The sequence below is a fragment of the Ictidomys tridecemlineatus genome, chromosome 8 (genome assembly GCF_052094955.1).
Source record: "Ictidomys tridecemlineatus isolate mIctTri1 chromosome 8, mIctTri1.hap1, whole genome shotgun sequence".
NCBI lineage: Eukaryota > Metazoa > Chordata > Mammalia > Rodentia > Sciuridae > Ictidomys > Ictidomys tridecemlineatus.
The window spans coordinates 98628668-98648501 of record NC_135484.1 but is presented as its reverse complement, the minus strand read 5'-3'; the positions used below and the strand labels follow the sequence as shown (position 1 = coordinate 98648501).

General features: G+C 38.4%; 1 protein-coding gene and 1 long non-coding RNA gene across 3 annotated transcripts in view; one reads left to right on the top strand and one right to left on the bottom strand.

The window, feature by feature from the left end:
- Window positions 1-7900: 7900 nt before the first annotated feature.
- Window positions 7901-10741, bottom strand: LOC120889056 (uncharacterized). The gene is made up of 2 exons (XR_013425098.1): window positions 10102-10741; window positions 7901-8169 (listed from the first exon to the last, which is right to left on the bottom strand). It is a non-coding gene; the product is annotated as an uncharacterized LOC120889056 (long non-coding RNA).
- Window positions 10742-10898: 157 nt separating this feature from the next.
- Window positions 10899-19834, top strand: part of Lrrc1 (leucine rich repeat containing 1) — a 126147-nt gene continuing 117211 nt past the window's right edge. For both annotated transcript variants that reach the window (XM_040282783.2, XM_005318551.5), the window contains exon 1: window positions 10899-11251. In XM_040282783.2, coding sequence (XP_040138717.2) covers window positions 11093-11251 — 159 coding nt within the window. In that variant the 5' untranslated portion in view covers window positions 10899-11092. The remainder of the gene's footprint in view (window positions 11252-19834) is intronic.

Genomic DNA, 19834 nt, shown 5'->3' with positions numbered 1-19834 from the left:
ACTCTGTTGCTGCATTAGCTTCCCAAGAGAGAAGGAAATGGATCCAAATTGATATTTGTATCCAATAAAGTTTAAAATAAAATGCTAAAATATGTATGATATTGATAGTAAAATTTTATATATGTTATATATTATAAATACTAACATTTTATTGTATAAATATCAATACATGTATTTTATATAAATTTTACCTTCTTGGAAGTTAAACAGGTAGTAGATCCAACAGTGGAAATGTGACATTGTGATTTCTTTCACTTCTATGGATTATTCAAAATCTATTTCATTAGAGACATTATTTAATTATGGGTTGTCTAGAATTGCCTCTCATTCCTAACAAATTCTACTTTTTCAGTAAAGTAAAAAGAGATGAGGAGCCAAATGAATATATAGAAAAGGAAGAAAAGGGGCTATGGACAGGTGGTAAATAGGATTGATGATGACAATTTGGGAAGTGGAAAAGGAAAAGTGATAAGGAAAAGACTGAGGCATATTGATTGTGAATTGTGAAAGAGAATGTTTACAAAACTGAAAACCTGACAGGATGATTTACTTATGGTACACTTTCTGCCATTTATTTGTATTAAAATATTCCTAGTTGAATTTTTTTTCTTTTTGGTACCGGATTGAACCAAGAGGCACTTAACCCCTGAACCACATCCCAGACCTCTTTTATTTATTATTTTGAGACAGGATCTTGCTAGCTTGCTTAGGGCTTTTGATAAATTGCTAAAGTTGTCTTTGAACTTGTAACGCTCTTGCTTCAGCCTCTCTAGGATTACAAGAACGTACCCCATGCCCGGTTTATCTGAGTATTTTGAAGATGATGAATCACAGTCCTTTCAGAGCTATTGAGGACTTCATACCCACCTGCTATAGAGGTGGGAAACGAAGCAGTGAAGAGGTGAATCCTTTGAAGTCCAGTGATATTTTGTTGAAAGCCAAGACTGAGACTCACTCAATTTCTTATTCAGGGGCTTTTATTAATAATATTACTTTTTATTTCAGAAGAGAATTGGTTTATTTTTATTTATAAATTGGTTTATTTTTACTTATACTTACAATCATTGTATTGACAATGATTAATGCCTGTTGTTTAGCGTTCTTTACACAGACTTTCTATTATTAATATGAAGCCTTATTTTCTGTATCTCTTAGATCCTTAAAAATCTGAAACTAGCTTTTCAAGAGAAACTTCCATATTCTATGTGTATGTGGGTTTTAGCAAATTGTACCTTCAATGTGAATTTCTGCAAATTTTTGTTACACAGCATTCTGAGAAAAATTAAAACTGTCCATTGTGAATTCATATTCTGCTTGGCTTAGAATTTTTCAATATTGTCTTTACAAGTGTTTGTTGGTTCAACTATTCACAAACAACATAATATATTCAAGGCTAATGCATTTATTATGCTGGCTTTGTGCATTAGATATGTACTTACAAAATTGTGTGAAACTATGGTAAATGAACTTCAGTTTCACTTGCATTATAACAATAGTCCATTGAAGCCTTTCAGTAAATTCTTTCAGCAAAGCAGCATATCCTAGGAGAGCAGGAATTATATCCCCAGTGAAATTTGGTGTATGATTAGGTAAAGTCATGCTTGATATTCTTAAAGCAAAACATATCTATACAGTGGCCTTTCTATAAATTGATTCAGCTTGTCCCAAAGATAGGTCAATAATTATATCAGATGCTGATATTTCCACCCAAACTATTTTTTTTTACCTCTTTTAAGGTATTAGTAGAATTAATTAAATGAATTAATTTGTTAATAAGCTACTCATATATTAGAAAATTAAAATTTGGCAATAAATTGTTATTCTTTGAAAATATTTCTCCTTTATATTTTGCAGAAAAAATATGAGAGATAAAGATTTGTTAGTTGATGTAGTAATGGAAAATAGTATGAATAAATTAGAGTTGAAGGGACCTCTGGAGAGTCTGAATAAATATATTTGAATAAATATAAATAAACAAATATAAATAATGTAAATTTTATATAATTGCATAAACCTAAATAGTGTATTTCAAATATAACCTTTATTATTCCATTATTAATATAATTGGGAAATGAAAAATGAACTATTGGATATTCTTAAACAATTAAAAATATTTTTTTAATCATCAGCCTGGAAGTTAAAATGTTTTTTATTTATTTATTTATTTTTATTTTTTTAGTTCTCGGCGGACACAACATCTTTGTTGGTATGTGGTGCTGAGGATCGAACCCCGGGCTGCACGCATGGCAGGCGAGCGAGCTACCGCTTGAGCCACATCCCCAGCCCCAAAATGTTTTTTTTTCTTTACTTTACAAAAGCTTTGACTTATAATAACTTCATGACATTTTAAGCCTCCCAGGTCTAAAGGATGTCTTATTCTCTGGTCAAGCAGTCAAGTTTGCAAAACCTTTATGAGTGGTATAAATTGGTCTGGAGAAATATGCCATTTTAAAGCTTATTTTAGTTAAGTGGTGAAAATATTTTTATTAGTAATGGTCTTTGAATTATTTGAAAGGCACCTCTCATTAGAAAGGGCAGTTGTACTCATTGGTATCTTTTTCTTTAACATTGTGCAGCATATCTTGGACATCATTGCAAAGAGGGCCTACATTGATTGAATTTATAACATAGGAACTATAACTATAAAGTAAGAGAGATACAAGAGACTTATCTATATGATTTTTTCTTAAACCTTTTGTAGATAAAGGTGGAAAATAAATAAGGCATCTGCATTTGTTTAAATGACTAAACAATATATTTGATCAAGTGAGGTGATGCCTGCTAACCTGTTCTTTGAAATTGTAAAGTGTTGTACAGACAGCATTGCTGCAACCTAGGGAAGGCTATTTGTGAGCCATATATATATATATTTATTTATTAGAGAAGGAGACTGAAGCTGAGGCAGAGAGAGGCCTTGCAAAAGATGGATTCAGTGACAAGTGCTAGGTTTTTTAAAAAGATTATTTATTGGTGCAATATAATTATATACAATAATGGGATTCATTGTTACTTATTCCTACATGCACACAATTTAACCATAGAATTTGGTTAGTTTTGTTCCCTAGTACCTTCAGGTGCTAGTTTTGATTGAACTTCTTTAATGTAATCTCTTTTCTATTGAAATACTTTACAATCTTATATTTACTGATCCTATAATGTACATGTTGTTAACCCAAACAAAGTACTTCCATGGAATGCTTTCTTTTGGCTATAACTGAGCAAGGAGTATTGGCAATGATTTATGCCTATTGTTTAGCATTCTTTACACAGACAGCTTTTTCTATTATATTAACCTACAATCTTCTCAATAGCCCTCTGAGTGTAGCTTAGTTCATCTTTTTTTTTGTTAAAATAAAGAAAATAAATATTGGAGTTAAATATGACTCACCCAAGAGCTTATCATTAGTAGCGGCAGATGAAAAATTTAACGCAGAATAAGGAGTTCTTTACACCACCCCACACAACAGATAGTGCTTGGCCCATTTCCATCAAGACAAAATGTTTTTCAATATTTGACTCATCATTAGCACATTTATTAGAAAATTGAAAAAATAGAAGAACATATGAAACGCAAATTGCTCATTTGTAATGTCTCTGAGTTGAGGAATATATTAAAATTATTGTAACACAAAATTTTGGATTATCCTTATGCTGTGATAGTCTGTGAAGCTAAATAAATAAATGATTATAATTTATAAAAGTCAAGAGACAGAGCTGGGGATGTGGCTCAGGGGTAGAGCATATGCTTTGCAGGCACAAGGCCCTGGGTTCAATCCCTAGTACTTGGAAACATAAATTCAAGGGATAGTTTTTTCTTCTTGCAGTAACAACTGAAAAGTTCCTATAAGACCTACAGGTAACAATTATAATTCTGGACAAAATATAAAAATCAACTATCTCCAGGTACTGGAGAGTAACTAAACTGAGTAGAAACTGAAGGGGAGTTTGTACTTGGAAGAAGGGTGATTTTCCTGATTCTATGACTTTTCCAAGCATACACATTAGTCTCCACTAGATCAGCTAAAACTCATCTGTAAACCAGTCTAACTGGTTTGCAGTATCATAAATCAGAGCTGGGGTGACCAGCTGGAGAACAAGAGGGAAAAGATCTAACAGTTATTGAATGAGAACAGAAACTCTAAAGTCTGCAAATAAACTGTCCAAATCCCTGCCTGATCCATAAATTATGTGTGTATAGCTCAGCTATTAAGGAGCCTAATTAAGAATAAAATAATTGAATATAAAGTTTAGTGTGATTGCTGCCATTAACCACAATGAACATAAGAATTTGAATTTTATTTCATCCAAACTAATGACCTGTTAAAACAAACATACTAATCAAAACAACAAAAATACTCTTTCAAGTAATGTAACAGAATTCAGAGATTCTATCCTTTATAATAGACAGGACACAATTCAAAATTATAAGCATATAAAGAGATGGAAAAATGTGACTTACACTTGAAAAAAAAAGCAGTTGAGGGAATGTGAACCTGACCTGGCTCAGGTGTTGGTATTAGCTTACAAGAGTTTAAAGCAGGTATTATAACTATATCAAGTATGTAAAGAAACAGATGGTCTATGACTTGTGATGGATCAACTTCACAATTGTCCAACTTTATGATATTATGAAAGCGATACAAATTTGGGAGAAATTGTACTTTGAATATTGATATTGGACTAATGATATTGAGTGTGATACTCATATAATGCTGGGCAGGTGGTGGTGAGCTGGAGTTCCTACTCAGCCACGTGATCATGAGGGTAAATAAATAATAACCTACAGTGCACTATGTTGCTATGTGCTGTGTAATATTTAGTGGGTTAAATATTAAATGCATTTTCAACTTATGATGGATTTATTGAGATGTAACCCCACTTTAAGTTGAAGAAGATGTGGACTCTTAATGAATGAACTCACAAGAAGTCTTAACATAGAAACAACCTACAAAAAAAAAAAGAATGAAATCAAAGTTTTAAAACTAAAAGCTACACTAAAATGATACCACATGTGGGTTTTATACAGCTTGAAGATGACAGAAGAAAGAACCAGTGAACTTCAAGCTAGACAAATATAAATTATCCAATCTTGAGAACAGGGAGAAAAAGTATTGGAGGAAGACAACAGAACCTCAGATATATGTACAATAATATAAGAATATATAATCTTTTAAAATGGGAGTGTTAAAAAGAGAGAATGAGCGAAAATATGTGAAGTAATGGTGAAAATATCCTAAATCTGATGAAAGATCATTCAAGAAGCTCAGTAAACCCAATTAACATAAGTATAGACATACCAATACAAAATTGCTAAAAAGTAAAGGTAGAACATTTCGAAAACAAAAACTGATGCAATACATAGCTCTACTTTGGATTATTGCTGTCATTAAAAAAAATAATAGAAATCAGTAGATAATTTTTAGAGTGCTAGAAGAAAAAAAAATGAAACTGTCAACCAGAATTGTATATTTACAGAGAACACCTTTAAAGAATCAAGGTGAAAAAAAATACATTTTAGATTAAAGAGAACCAAGAGAATCTGCTTTCAACAGACCTTTACCAAAAGGTAAAGTGAAATGATACCAGGCAGGAATAAAAAGCACTGGAAATTATAATCATATGAGTAAATATAAAATATGTTTTTCCCGTTATCTCTTTAAAACACGTATGACTGTTAAAAGAAAAATTTGAAATTTTGTTGTGGGGCTTATAACATATAATCTGAATACAAATGGTAACAGGGAGTTGGCAAATGATCCTGTTTTATTGGAGAAGGAGACTGTGAAGCTGAGGCAGAGGCTTGCAAAAGATGGATTCAGTGGCAGATGCTAAGTTTTTTTTTTAAGTTGTATTAGCACATTATAATTATACATAATTATGGGGTTGTTACATATTTATAAATAATTGCAAGGTTCTTATGTTTTACATGAATTGGTATACTTACCCTAAGTAGACTGTAAAGATTTAATTAAATATTACATTAACAAAAGCAACCACTATCATTAGTAAATAAAACAAAATGAACTTATAAAATATATTTATTTACTCAAAATATAGGAAAGCAGGAACAGAGGAATGTAAATCAGTTTGTAGAAACAGGAAAACAATAAAGTAGCAGATTTAAATTTAATCATTTTATAATTACATTAAACATAAATGGGCTAAGCAGTTTAATAAAAAAAAGGAAGGAGAATATAACTTCAATTTAAATGGTAATAGGAAATTTGAGAGATTGTAGTATAGTGACTTTGGTTCTGATTATAAAGATTATTGAATTCTAAACTAACAGTCAGAATTTTGTAGGCCCTCAGGTTTCTTGAATGGTTTGAATGTAGCCTTTCCTTACAACAGAGATATACAATCTCTAGAAAATATCGTTAAATTCAAATTTAGGGAAGCATGGATTGAGGTCTGAGTGCTTCCCTTCCAAGAGGGCTCTGATATCCTTATACAAATTGAGCTCTCTTCCCAATGTCTGGTTTTTGCATAAAATCTAATTTGCTATTTGGTCTATATAGAAATAACTCAGAGGGTCACTTGAATGATGCATTATAGGACAAAGAGGTTAGCTTCTTTATAGATCTTCTAGATTAGAGAAAAAGTTATATCCCACTATCAAATGACTGTTGTAATTCCCTTTAATGACTACCTTTCTTCTAGTTAGACTAGAAGCTGTCTTGTTTCTTTTTGTCATCCCAGCAAAGTAACCCAGTGCCTGGCAGGTAACAGACACTCAGCAAATATTTGCTAACCAGCTACCACAACATGACCCTTAGCCTTAGATGTAATTTACAACTGCCTATTGGATATATTTACCTGTATAGTATTTACCTGAATAGTATTTGCTAATTTTTAAAAAAGTAATTTTATCAATTTTTAATTTTATATAATAAAAGGTTCCCACTCTAAGTATGAAATTTTATAAATTTAATAAGTGTATATACCCATGTAACTACTACCCCATCAAGATATTTAATATTCAAAAAGTTCCCTCATGACACTTGCCAAAGATTGTGCCCTTACATTCCCTCCCCAAAGCCAGCTGATGTATTTGTTGATCTAGGTTGGCATTTTATATTAGTTTTCATTTTCTAGAATTTTATATAAATGTCATAATAATACAGTATGTACTTTTTTGTGTCTGGCGTCTTTTGTTCCTCATGTTGTTCTTGAGATTCATCCACATTGTTTCACATCTTAATAGTTTATTTAGAGTTTTATTCCATTGTTTCAATATGTTACATTTTAAATAATATTTACTTATCTATTGAGGACTATTTGGATTTTTTTCCATAGCTTTTGGCTAATGTAAATAAAACTGCTATCAACATTTGTAAACAACTGTTATTTGGACATATGCTTTCAGTTTTGTCTGTGGAAATACTTAAGAATAGAATGTCTAGATATTTAGGGTAGGTATATGCTCATATGAAACTTCAAATTATTTTAAATAGTGTTTTTACCACTTAACATTTGCCCCATGATGCATGAATTCTAGTTACTCCATATTTTCAGTAACACTTGGGATTGTCCTTCTTCCCTTCCTTCCTCTCTCCCTCCCTTCTTTCTTTCCTTCCTAATTTTAGTGGATAAGTGACAGCATCTCACTTTAAAATTCACATGACCAAACCTCATATTCATATTCTACCCACTCTTACCTGCTACCACTTTGGACTTTTATTTTTAAACAAAATGAATAATATTATGTTAGAAAATATTAGTGACAAAACAACAACAAACCATTAATTGAGCATTTATCACTCTCCTAACTTTAGAGTATAAGCTTCATGATGGTAAGACATCTTGTTCTTTGCTGTATTTAGCACAGTGCTGGAGGCTTAAAATGTACATTTATTAGCTATTTGTTGTTGTGCAGTAAATTATTTGAAATCTTAGCAACTTAAAGCAACAAACATTTATTGTCTTACACTGTTTCTGAGCATTAAGATTGGGGAGCAGCTTAGCTGAGTGGTCATGGGTCAAGGTTCTTCAGTCAAGCTATCAGCTGGTGCTGTAGTCACTTGAAAGCTTGCTTGGGGCAGAAGGATTGGTTTCCGAGTCCTACTGCCAGGGCTACTTGCAAGAAGCCTTGATTCCTTGGTAGTTGTTGTCAGTAGTTTTCAATTCTTTTCCAGGTGGAACTCTTTGTTGGGCTGCTCCATGTGGTTCCTAAAAATGAGTGAGCAAAGAGAGAAAAAGCTAGAAGTTAGTTACAGAGATCAACCAGGAGGTGGGGATTGTTGAGGACCATCCTGAATGCCAGCTAATATAGTGCGTAATGAATATTTGTTGATTAAACTGATGTTTGTTTGACATACACCATCTCATTTTATCCTCATAACAATCCCATGGTCCATTTTCCTCAACTGAGAAATGATGAAACTGACATTTACAAATTTAAGCAACCTGTCCAATTCTTCTAAGTTCTTAGGTAGCAGTTAAACCAGAGTTCAAACGACTGTAAAAGTTATGAAAAATGGTTCACAGTGAAAAGAAATCAAATTATTCTAAGAAGACATTGATTTATAATCTTATTTTTCTTTGAGTCAAACTCATTTGTATATGGGGAAAGAAGTTAGAAATTGTATCAATAGGAAAACCCCCAAACTCTGCAGGGGAATAGAGTTAATTGGTTCCCTATTTTTGTAGTTGAAAAGGTGTTGGTATCATTCTCTCCTACCATGCTTTTTCCAATTCTTGGCAGATCCTTGGAAACAAAGAAAGTCAAATTCTTTCGATGACTGCCCAGAGTCAATTCAACAAAAATCTGGCAACTAAATATTGTGCAAATAGCACTGTGGTAGCTTTCAGGATCTACAAAACACGTGATAGAGAATATGCTGTTCAAGAGGTCACAGTCTTTGGGATTTAAGGTGATAAAAACATAATTATAATCAGAAAAGAAAGAGTAAGCATCATGGCACATAGGGAATGCTTATTGGGATTTGAGTTTTTAAAAGACCAGTTGTGTCTTTAAAATACATTTGTTTAGTAAAATAATTCAATGTGACTATCTCTGACAATCAGCCTTAGATTAAACTGGAAGAGGTCAATCTTCTTTAATATTTTAAAAAGCAGTTGGAAAACTTTGCAGAGGTAGTAACTTGTTTTTCTTTCCAGATGTCTGTGTCAGGAATTACAGTTATCCATAAATGGTGGCAGAAAATGGGCTTTATACACCTTTTAGAATGCAAAAATGAAGGAGGTATAGAGTAGGTATAGAGATTCAAAGTCCAGGTAGTCTTACTTGAGAATGTTAGAATCCAAACAGGAGAAGACTGAAATGATAGCTAAAATGACAGTGCCGGGGTAGAAGTAAATTGGAAAGACTCCTCACTCTAGGTAGAAACAAGCCTTCTAGTAGAGTTTAAATAATTATATGTTCCTTTTGCCACTTCATCAGGGAACCTATCTTGTGCACAATTGCAACTGACTGGAGAGTCTGTGCAGAAATAAGTTTTAGACAAAACTTTGCCCTGGCCATTGAACAAGCTCAGGTTTCAGCCTTCTGCAGAAAGTTAAAACTCCCTGGCTCCAGATTTTAACTGTGGCAGCTTGGGGGCAGGAGTGACTTTGGTAGAGCTAGAGTGGCGTTGTGGCAGAGGCCACAGGTGGAACCTGGATTTTGAATATACTTGAACGGGAAGGTGTAGGATGCAGAGGCTAGGGAGGGGGAAACCTGGGTGGGCCACGTGTTGGGGAGTCAGATAAGACACCTAGAAAACAACCTATGAATGTACTTCGCCTAGGCCTGACCGGCAACCCTTTGTGAAGGAGCAAGTTTGGTTAATCCAGATGGGAATTGTGGTGCAAAACTTATAGAAGAGGGGCAGATCAGGTTTCTGGCCATGCTACAAGGAAATGAGTCTGGGCGAGGGGCGAGGTCTTTATCACTAAATAGCCGGCCTCCCAGGCCCTCCCTTGCTGCTCTTTGGGTTGCAATCTACTCTTGGTAAGGAACAGAATGTTGCTGCAGATAGGCTAAAAACCACCTGGCATCCCCAACCTGTCCCTTTTCCAAAGTTCTCCGCTCCGCACCAGCTGGGGTTAGTCGCCAGAGGCTAACATCTGGCGGGGATTGGAACCGGCTCAAAAACGCACCTTTGCCAGCTCGCTCTCTACTTGGGTTCCTGGCCTGGTGCAGCCGCGTCCAGGAGAATCTTGCAGACTCTTAGATTCCTATGTTTTTGTTGGTATGAAGAGGACAGTTTTCTATGACTATGTAGAAGAACAATGATTACTGAAGATGCGCTCCAAGGTTACAAAGCCTACAGAAGGTGCCCGCGGAATAGAGGGCACAGCTGGGGCCGGGGGCGCAAGGCTTGGCTTGGAGCGCCCGCTCACACTTCTGGGGCTACCGCGATCAGCTAGCACACAAGTGGCCAAGAAAGAAGTAGCGAGGGCGGTGCAGACACCTCAGAACATCAAATCGCGTAGCTCCTGGCGCCCACAGCGCGCAAGGTACGCTTCGGGGCGGTCCTGCATGACCCCGGAAGAGAAAGTTGTTTTGGGGAAGGGGAGAGAGGAGAGCGTGTTAAGTAGTACTGAAAATCAAAAGTTGTGCTGCTCCCGTCAGGCCGCCACTTCTCCGCCTCGTCTCAGCCTCAAGCCCCTTCAGAATCTGGATTCCTCAAAAGGTTCGATGCTCTCCCAGCCTGAGCCGGAGTTGGGGGACTGTGAGCCGCCCGCCAGCAGGTTTCTCGACCCTCTCCAGAACCAGGTCTCCAGGAAAACCCGGAGCGGAGCATCCCTCGGGCGGCTGGGAAACGCCCTCGGCGAGCGCCCAGCGGCGCGCATGCTCAGAACGCGCGGCGGCAGCGAGTAGGAAGCTTCCCGCGGCGGCAGCAGCGGCGGCAGGAGGGTGGGAGGGGATTAGCCGGCTGGCGGGCGGGGGCGCGAGGACGCGGGAGGAATCCCGCCCTAGGTTCCTTTGAGCGTTTTGACCACGAAGCCCTTCGCAAGGAGCGAGTGAGCCTGGGGCCAACTACGAGCGCGGAGCCTGCAGCGGGCGGCGCGGAGCGGGGCCCCTGGGCAGAGTGGGCTCAGAGCCCGGGGCTCCGCGGCTCGGGACCCGGCTCCGGCGGGGGCGGCGATGTTCCACTGCATCCCCCTGTGGCGGTGCAACCGTCATGTGGAGACCATCGACAAGCGCCACTGCTCTCTCGTCTACGTCCCTGAGGAAATCTACCGCTATGCTCGTAGCCTGGAAGAGCTTCTGCTGGACGCGAACCAGCTCCGCGAGCTGCCCGAGGTGAGTGGCCGGCCTTACCTGCTCCCCGGTCTCCGAGAAGCGTGCCCAGTCCTTTCCCACTCCTCTTTTCCTTTCTCCCCTGTCTTTCCCACCTTTTAGACCCCGGCCGGCCGGCAGGTCCAGCGGGTAACACTTCTTCCTGCATTCACCTGCTTCTTTCTTCCCTTGCTTCTCTAACTCCATCCTTCCCAGTAAAAGTTCTTTTACATTTTATACAAAGGTGCTTGATTTCTTCCGAGTAGTTACTAGAGCTTGTACGATTGGAGAAACGTTCTGGGCTAGTAAGTAGCTTAGTTGCATGTCTAGGTACTAACACCAGGTACTTGTGCCCGGGCAGGTGAAGAGCCGGGTGGCTCAGAATGTTCCCAGCTGGAAGCAACCGGGCGCCGCATCCCGCCCCCGGGGGACGTTCCCTTCACTTTGTTTCCCCATCCGGGGCTCATCCCCCCTTTCGCCGAGCAGGTCTCTGAATACCTTGGGACCTGGGCAGCGCGCGAGTGAACCGCACCATCTCGCACTATCTCGGCATCTTAGCAGGAATGTGCTCCAGGCCTTATCGCGGATGGGCTGTGCTCTGAAGAGCTGTAGCTTGGCCAGTTTGCTGTGGCCCTGGCAGCGCAGCGAGATAGGGGGCAGGAGGAAAGACGGGTCTGGGGAACTGGGCACAGGTGCCCAGATACCCAGATGCCAGCCACTTGGGCCTTGCCTGCATGGACCTGTTGCGTGTTAGGCGCTGCGGTGAACGTCATCAGAGACTCCGCGGGTGGATCAGCCTGGCAGCTGTCTTTCCCAGAGCAACCGCGTTCAGCCTGCTTACTTCTGACCTTTCAGTAATGTGTTAACCTCTTCAGAGATGTTTACGTAAATTAATCACTCCTTGGCGGCCGAACTTTCAAGGCATATGCAGATTTTTTTTTCTTTTTCTTTATTGAAGGGTCAGGGAACTGCAAACTGTTAGTCCTAGGGTTTGCCTGGGGAATTCAGCTTGGGGAACTTCTAAGGAGGAAGATATCCCTAATTCAGGTGTGTGCAGGAAGTCGTTGTGTGCCAATCCAAAGGTGTGCAGGAAGTAGGGAGACTGCTGGGAGGCGGGGAGAGGACCTGGAGGCCTCAGCGTCAGAACTCAAGTTATCTTGCTTGGTCTTACAAACCGCGTCATTGTTACAGAAACCCTGGTAAATGTTCTGGCTCATTAAAATGACCTGATATGTTCTCCAGCGCTGATAGTCTTTTGAAAAATCAGAAAGGTGTTTTTCTCAGCATTTCATGCGTTGTTATTCTTCTTGGATGAACTTTCCTTGGTTTGTGTGGGATTGATTGGATGGTTTGCTCTGTGTAATCACAGAGATTATCCTCACCAGGATCTTTGCAAAGCCCCCAGGCTTTATTTAGCTTAGAAGCAGAAAAGCCATCCAGTTCTCTCAGGCATTTATTATTTTGCAGGCATTTTCAAATACATGGTTTTGTCTGGATTTTAGCTTCCTTAAATGTGACTGAAGCAACACACTCACTGCTTTAAATTATATAATTTTAGGCATTGAAATGTGGAATATGTAATATAATACATTTCTAGGACTTCAGAATTAAGTTATTAAAGATTGAGTGAAAAGTTACTCAACTAGAAACCTTGCAGTCCTTGCCCTTCTTGGTGGTTGCTTTCTGTCGTAGAACGGGAAGATTTCTTTTGACTGAGTTGCTTTTTTATTCCCTTCTGCCGAATTTGTAGGTTTTCCTATAATGTTGGAGAATTTAGCTTGGCATGGAAATTATAGGTTTTAGAAATGTCAGGTATTCTACTGATCGTAGAAATGGAAACTCAGAAGCTCAAAATAAAGTCTAATGGCACTCTGTAAATACAGTAAATATTTCAAAGGCTAGAGGTGGTCTTGCTTATTGGTAATTATTGCTCTTAAAGCTCCAAAGTTAGTAAGTTTTGAGGTCATGTAAGATCTGTTTCTCCCTGACTTATTTCACCATGGGTACTTGGATGTGTACTTACAAGAAATGAACAGCCACCTTGAAAGCAGATATTTGTTCCATTCACAATCTTTTCTTCTATTGCTTCACCTCTGAGATCTGTATAACTCATGGCTTCTGCTCACTGTTGCTCCTGCTTTCTACTTGAAACTCCTGTCTCTTCAACTTGCCACACAGTTGCTCTTTTGCTGATAAACCTCAAAGATCCTTGTGTGGTGGCCTTACCAGGTGTGTATTCCTCTCTATGTAATTTGGAAACACAGCCAAAGGGGAAGCCTGCACCCCCTACCCTGACAAAAGGTTTCAAGATAATGACAGATACCTTCCCTCCACTAAAAAGCCTACAGCCTCTCATTTGCTTCAACATCTACATTTTACAAATTGAGACTCAGAATTGAAGCGACTTTCTCATAGCTATCCAGCTGGTTAGGTGCATTCTCTGCCCTCATTCATTCAGGTGTGTACCAACTACAGCTGCTTTGGGCACCTAGCAGGAATCTACCCTGTTTTGTTTCTCACACATATCAAATCTTCAATTATTCAGTGCCCCCTTTCATACTCACCTCATTAAAACTTGGTCTTGTCAAACAAACATTTATTAAGGATGATTCGATACTTATTGGGAATATAGAGCTTAAAGGAGCTGTGATTCCTATGTGCTGTTCACAGCCTTGTGGTGAGGCAGATTACTTCAGTTTCAGATGTGGTGAGTGTGGGGTGAGGAGGGCACCAGAGTTCATTACACCACACTCAGCAGATGTGATGGTCACTCACCTAAGGCCCAACTCATCTGTACCAGAGGATGCCTCAGAAGCTGTGTTCTTAGCTTGCCACCTGTTATCTCACCATCCTTTCCCATCCATCTGCTGCTCCCCTCCTCTCTACTCCCTGCTGTGAAATCCTTTTGAGATCTGTTCTAACAGGGATGATGTCACTTTAACCTCTTTGAAGTGCCTGCATGATTTTGCTCACCCTTTTGGCACCTAGTAGGTCTTAATCAATAAGCAGTTATATATTTGTTGAGTGAGTGTTCCTGGGTCTTGTAGAAATCTTCCTCTTCTGCTTCTTTCCCTTGCATTAAGCATATCTCTACTCCAGCATCTATCCTTTTCTTATATAGTCAGAGTGTTCAAGGTGGAAGTGACTTCCATGTGAAGGCCATCCATGTGGGGAAGTTCTTTTGTTTGGCTTGTGCTATGGGATCTTGGCTTCCTCTGTGTGTGCCCACATTTCAGATGCCATTGTTTTTTCCTCGGTGTGCATCATTTCTCAAATATCTCCAAATATGTGTGCTTTACTCTGATCTCTTTAGCACTATTACAGTGCTTAGTATAGTAGGCAGCAAATACTTTTAGTGAATATATTCAAGACTTCCCAGCTTGAAAAATTGACTTTCATCTGTTAACCCCCTTAGTGTTCAGTTGATCTTTTGTAGATTGTCAGATAACATTATCTCAAATATCTGCTCCCTGTAGTCATTCTTTCTCATATCTTGCTTTATTTTTTCCTCGCTCTTGGGCACTTATCATTACCTAAGTTCATACTTTGTAGTTAGTTATTTACTGGTTGCTTGTCTGTCTCCCCAAGTAGAACACAAGCCTTGCAAAGGCAGGGATGCTCATTGCTGAACCCAGGGAAGTACCTGGTGCGTTGTGAGCTCAAATCCTTGTTGCATGATGAGACCTCACATGTCGTTATCAGTAGGATGCCCCTGTTTCTTAAGCCATGATAATTCCTTTTCTTTTGGTCTGACTTGGTCAGTTGAAACTAATAATGACAAAAATCTTTTTTCAGAACCTGGGAGCCTTTGTTGAGTCTTTATTCATCTCCTGTTCTGTGCAGGACACCTTTGGCAGCCTTTGAAATAATTTATGCACTGTTAACATATTCTTCTATGAATGTGATTTCAAGTGCAACATCTCCAGCTGAAATCTGTTAAGGGGATACCCATCCCCACTTGGAAGAAGTTCCTTTTGTCTTAACCCAGCTATGTTTCAGTTTAGATCTTATCTTCAGAACTGGCATCTCTTTTGAGCAGTTCCATGTCTGAGGGGTGGGACAGCCATTCTTTCTGTCTCAAAAGTCCATGGGTTTATTTTTGATCCTTCTTTCTGTTCATCCATCCTGTTAACAAGACCTATTGTTCTTCCTTCAAAATGCTGTCTTTCTTCTCCTACCTGGTTGGTTTCCCCTGGATTTGTATTGTCCATTGCTGGCCACCTTTGTCCAAGGCTCTTTAGGATTTGTCTTGAAGAATAGAGAGCGCAGGTTTGGATTCAGATAGTTGAGGACAGTATTCCATCTCTTGAGTATTGTCATCCAGCTCTGGTTTCCTCAAGTGTTAGAGTAGTACTTACCCTATAGTGTTATTCTGAGAATTAAAAAAATCATGTGTATATACTACTTAAAATAGCCACACAGATCTAACATGTCTAAAATCTTCCTGAATACTGTGGCAAGACCATTTTATTACAAAACAGTGTTTCTTAAACTGAAGTTTAAAAATATTTTTCTGGGTGTTTAAGGTGTTTTCAAACCAGAATTAAGTTTTTATGTTCTCTTTAATAAGAGAACATAAAAACTTAATATTTTTTTAAAAAATCACCAATTCTGTAGCATTTATATTGAGCTTATGAATGATTAGTGCCATATGATTTTATTGCTTATGCTTCATTGAACACTCCTTTAATTGTAGTTAATGAGGGAACAACAAATAAGGCATTTTACAGAAATGATGTGTTAGGGTCAGACGATGATTAGAAGTTCAGTGAGCAAAGATATCATGGCACTTTGTTAGAAAAAAGTGTTGGGGAGCCAGAGGAGTCAGGGTCCGTGGTAGTGTAGATGCTCAGAATGTAAATGTAAGAAGCCTGTGCCTTGTGAGCACGGTGTGGAATACACTGTGAGCAGCCCTGCAGTGTCTGCAAAATCACATCATTGTGATGTCAGAGTCTTATTGGCTTTTATCAGATTTTGAAAATTGTTTCACTTTATAGTTTTATAAAAACTAAAGCACAGGAAGACATATCTCCCAGTTTTATGTTTGGGCTTACTTAAATAGCATAATAAAAACAATGAGTCAATTATTTTTAAAAAAGTCAACTTTTAAGAAAAATAAAGATACTTAAGTCATTGCTTAGGAGAAAAGGGATCCAAAGGGATTTTCTCTTTATAGTTGCTTGCTGATCCACAGATTTCTCAGGTTAGGGAAATAGTTTCATTTTCAGATATCCTGTTATTACCACCTAGTGTAGTAATTGCTTTTTGATTGCTTTCTGTGTTGGTCTAACACTCTCATTCTTCCCCGATACCTCTTTTCACTCTCTACACTTAGAGATGAGAAAACTAAGGTAGAGAAGTTATAATTTGTTCCAGGTTAGTGGAGATTAGAGTCTCTTTGATCATGAAACATTTACTGGGTATCTGTGACATAATTATAATAGGCACCACCTATGGAGATTTTACTGAGTTCCACACAATGTATTAAGTGCTTTACATAAACCATTTCTCTTAAACTGCATAACAACCCATTCTAGCCATTATAGTTTCAAATGAAACTGAGATTTAAGTAATTTATTTAAGAGACTTGGGTCAAGGTTACTCCCTCTGCTTGTATGCATTCATCTCTATGCTGCACACCTGGGAGCCCACTTGGGAGTGAGGAGGCTTACAAAGTTAGCTCTCTCCAGAGGGACCTTCTGCGGAAGCTGACAGTTTGGAGGAGTTTCACTCTCTCTGGGGAGCTCAGAGAAGACTTTATTGGTGGTCAAATTCAAATTACACTGGAAAAAGAGAAAAAGAGTGTTGTCTAAACTGATCATTTCCAGGTACAGTGACTGAGTGGTGTCTGAGTGGAGGGAGCAAACCAGAGAACAGCCTGGAGCCAGAGCAGGAAGGGGACCTTGTTGATTTTATTGAGGAGGTGAGCTCTGTCCTGAAGGCGGGGGAGGCTCATGCAAGATAAACAGAGGTTCAATACAGCTTAATTTTTGTTCAGAAACACAGTTTTGGGGCAGAGAAGAGGATAGTGTTTTTGAGACCAGTCTGGAGAATTTGTAGGTGTCCAGGCTAGAGGATAGGATGGAGTACCTATGGGAGGAGTCGTCTGGGGAGATGACTAATCAGAGGGATTTCTCTACTGGGAACCGCTGAACTCCATCTAGTTCCTTCTGGGCTGACCCACTGAGGTGCTTCATTGATACTTGTAGGACACCAAGTATAAGGCATTCTCCTCCTTTTGTAGGCATGTTTCTTTGATTGTGGGATGTCTCTGCATTCTATTAAAACATGACAAGCTTTGTATGTAGGCATTGGCTTGGGGGAAAAATAGATAGCCTGATGCATAATGGGTGGGAAGAGCCTGTTTATTTTTGGTTTTGTTCAGATAAATGTGGTCACCAAGTTTATAAAACTGTACCCAGAGTGACATTTGGGTTCTGTTTTTCTGAGTAATATGAATGCATTCATGTGTGTGTACTATGTTATGAACTTTAGTTTCACCATTCTCTGCTAATACTTTAAAAGACTGGCACTTGGAAAATATTTATTATTCTAGAGTACTTTGAAAGTAAACTCATTGCTAGAATTTTCATCTGTAAAAAGGTAGCCCACATCTTTGAGAAAGAGTATCACTATTTGCATAATAACACTTTATTTAGTATTAACAAATATTGAATCGTATTTTCAGTGTGGTAAAAGAGCAAAATGAGCCTGTACCACTGTCTTCACTCCTCCCTGTCCAGGGGCTTCCAGTGGGAAGGGAGCATCTTAACCTAATCTTAACCCCAGTCTTCTAGAGCATTATCTTCTCAGCCAGAATCTGCAGTCTCTGTGGTAAGTAGGTCCTTGGGATTTCCTTAAAAATGGACCCTTTACCATAGACTTGAAATTTTAGGGATAAGACATCACTGATATTTATACAAGAATATGAGAAATAGCAGCATGAACATTTCTTTGCAGTAATGATGACTCTTACCCATGGTCATTCTTTTGGATGAAGATCAGTGAGTGCTTCAGGCTTCTCACTGTGTTCATGGAAGGCAGGGTAAGTTTGCCTATTTTAGAACATCACATGGAATGCAGGGCTAGAAATGTTTGTCCTCTGCTTCATAAGATAGTTATGAAGGGTGATGAGATCATGAGCCGGGTCTTGATAAATGCATAGAAGAAACTTCTGGATGTGCATTAACTTTCTCTTAGGTGTTATTTAGTGGACAGGAATGGTAATTACTGTTGCATGTGGTGTTTTAGAAGATCTAATGGTTTATGTGTAAAATATCTTGGACTCCTAGAAATAAGATATGATTTTTTTTAAAAACCTTTCCCTTATTATTTTTGAAGAGTTTACTTATCTAGACTATTACTTCTTGATTCCAGAGAATTTGACTCAATTGGAAGGAATTATGTTATTTTTGTTTCCCAGAACCCCAAGGAATGGATTTGTCTTGTGTGGGTGGAGGAGGTGTTACACTTAATGACAGGGTATGCTTGACTGATTGCTTGAGTGGTTGGATGAAGAGGACTCTGCCTACCCTGACCACTGCAATCACCTTTCTTTCCACAGTCCACACCTAGTTCCTGGGGAAAGATAACCCAGAGAAGCTGTCAGCTGACATGTGGTGGGAGTTAAGAGCTCCAGTCAGATGAGAACCAGGAAGTGGCTTCCAAACCTCTCAGGATGTGACTGGGCTCTGGCTGTTTGACTTGACTTGGAAGATGCTGAATAAATACCTTTGAGGTTCATGCTATTGGTGCAGCTGGCCTGACCTTGGGCTTTGGTGTCACCTTGGTTTTATCTGATTATGGAAGTAATATGTGTCAGATGCTTCAAAGAATTAAACAAAAAGAAGGAATTCCATGATTCCCTTGAAGTGATATCAGCCACTAACAGTTTTATTTTATTTAAAAATTATTTTTCATTGATAAACGTATAAATTTGAAGGTATGGTGTGATATTTTGATATATGTATACATGGGGGAATGGTGAAATCCGGCTAATTAGCCTAGCCATTAGCTCACATATTTATCATTTTTTTTAAAATGGCGAAAACATTTAAAATATACTCTTTTTAAAGAATGTATTGTAATGTATTATTTTCTCTTTGTTCATTACCATATATTTATTGTTAAAACAGAAGAGGACTCCCACTATATAAATTGCTTTGTTGCTTACTCTTTTTACTTAACACAGCATCTTGGATATCTTCCACATCTGTAAGTGTAGGTACTGTTGCTGATGCTGGAGTATTCCATTGTATTGCATAGTTCATCATTTAACTGTTCTACTGCTAGATATTTAAATTGTTTCTCATTCTTTGCGGTGATGAGCCATGCTGGATTAAATGTTCTGGTACATATTACTTTGTACACCTGTGCATTAAAATATATTTCAAGGGATGGGGATGTGGCTCAAGCAGTAGCATGCTTGCCTGGCATGCATGCAGCCTGGGTTCGATCCTCAGCACCACATACAGTCAAAGATGTTGTGTCCGCCAAAAACTGGAAAAAAAAATATTAAAATTCTCTCTCTCTCTGTCTTTAAAAAAATATATTTCAAGAGGCATAGTTGCTGGGTAAAATGGTATGCATTTTACAAATCCCAATAGA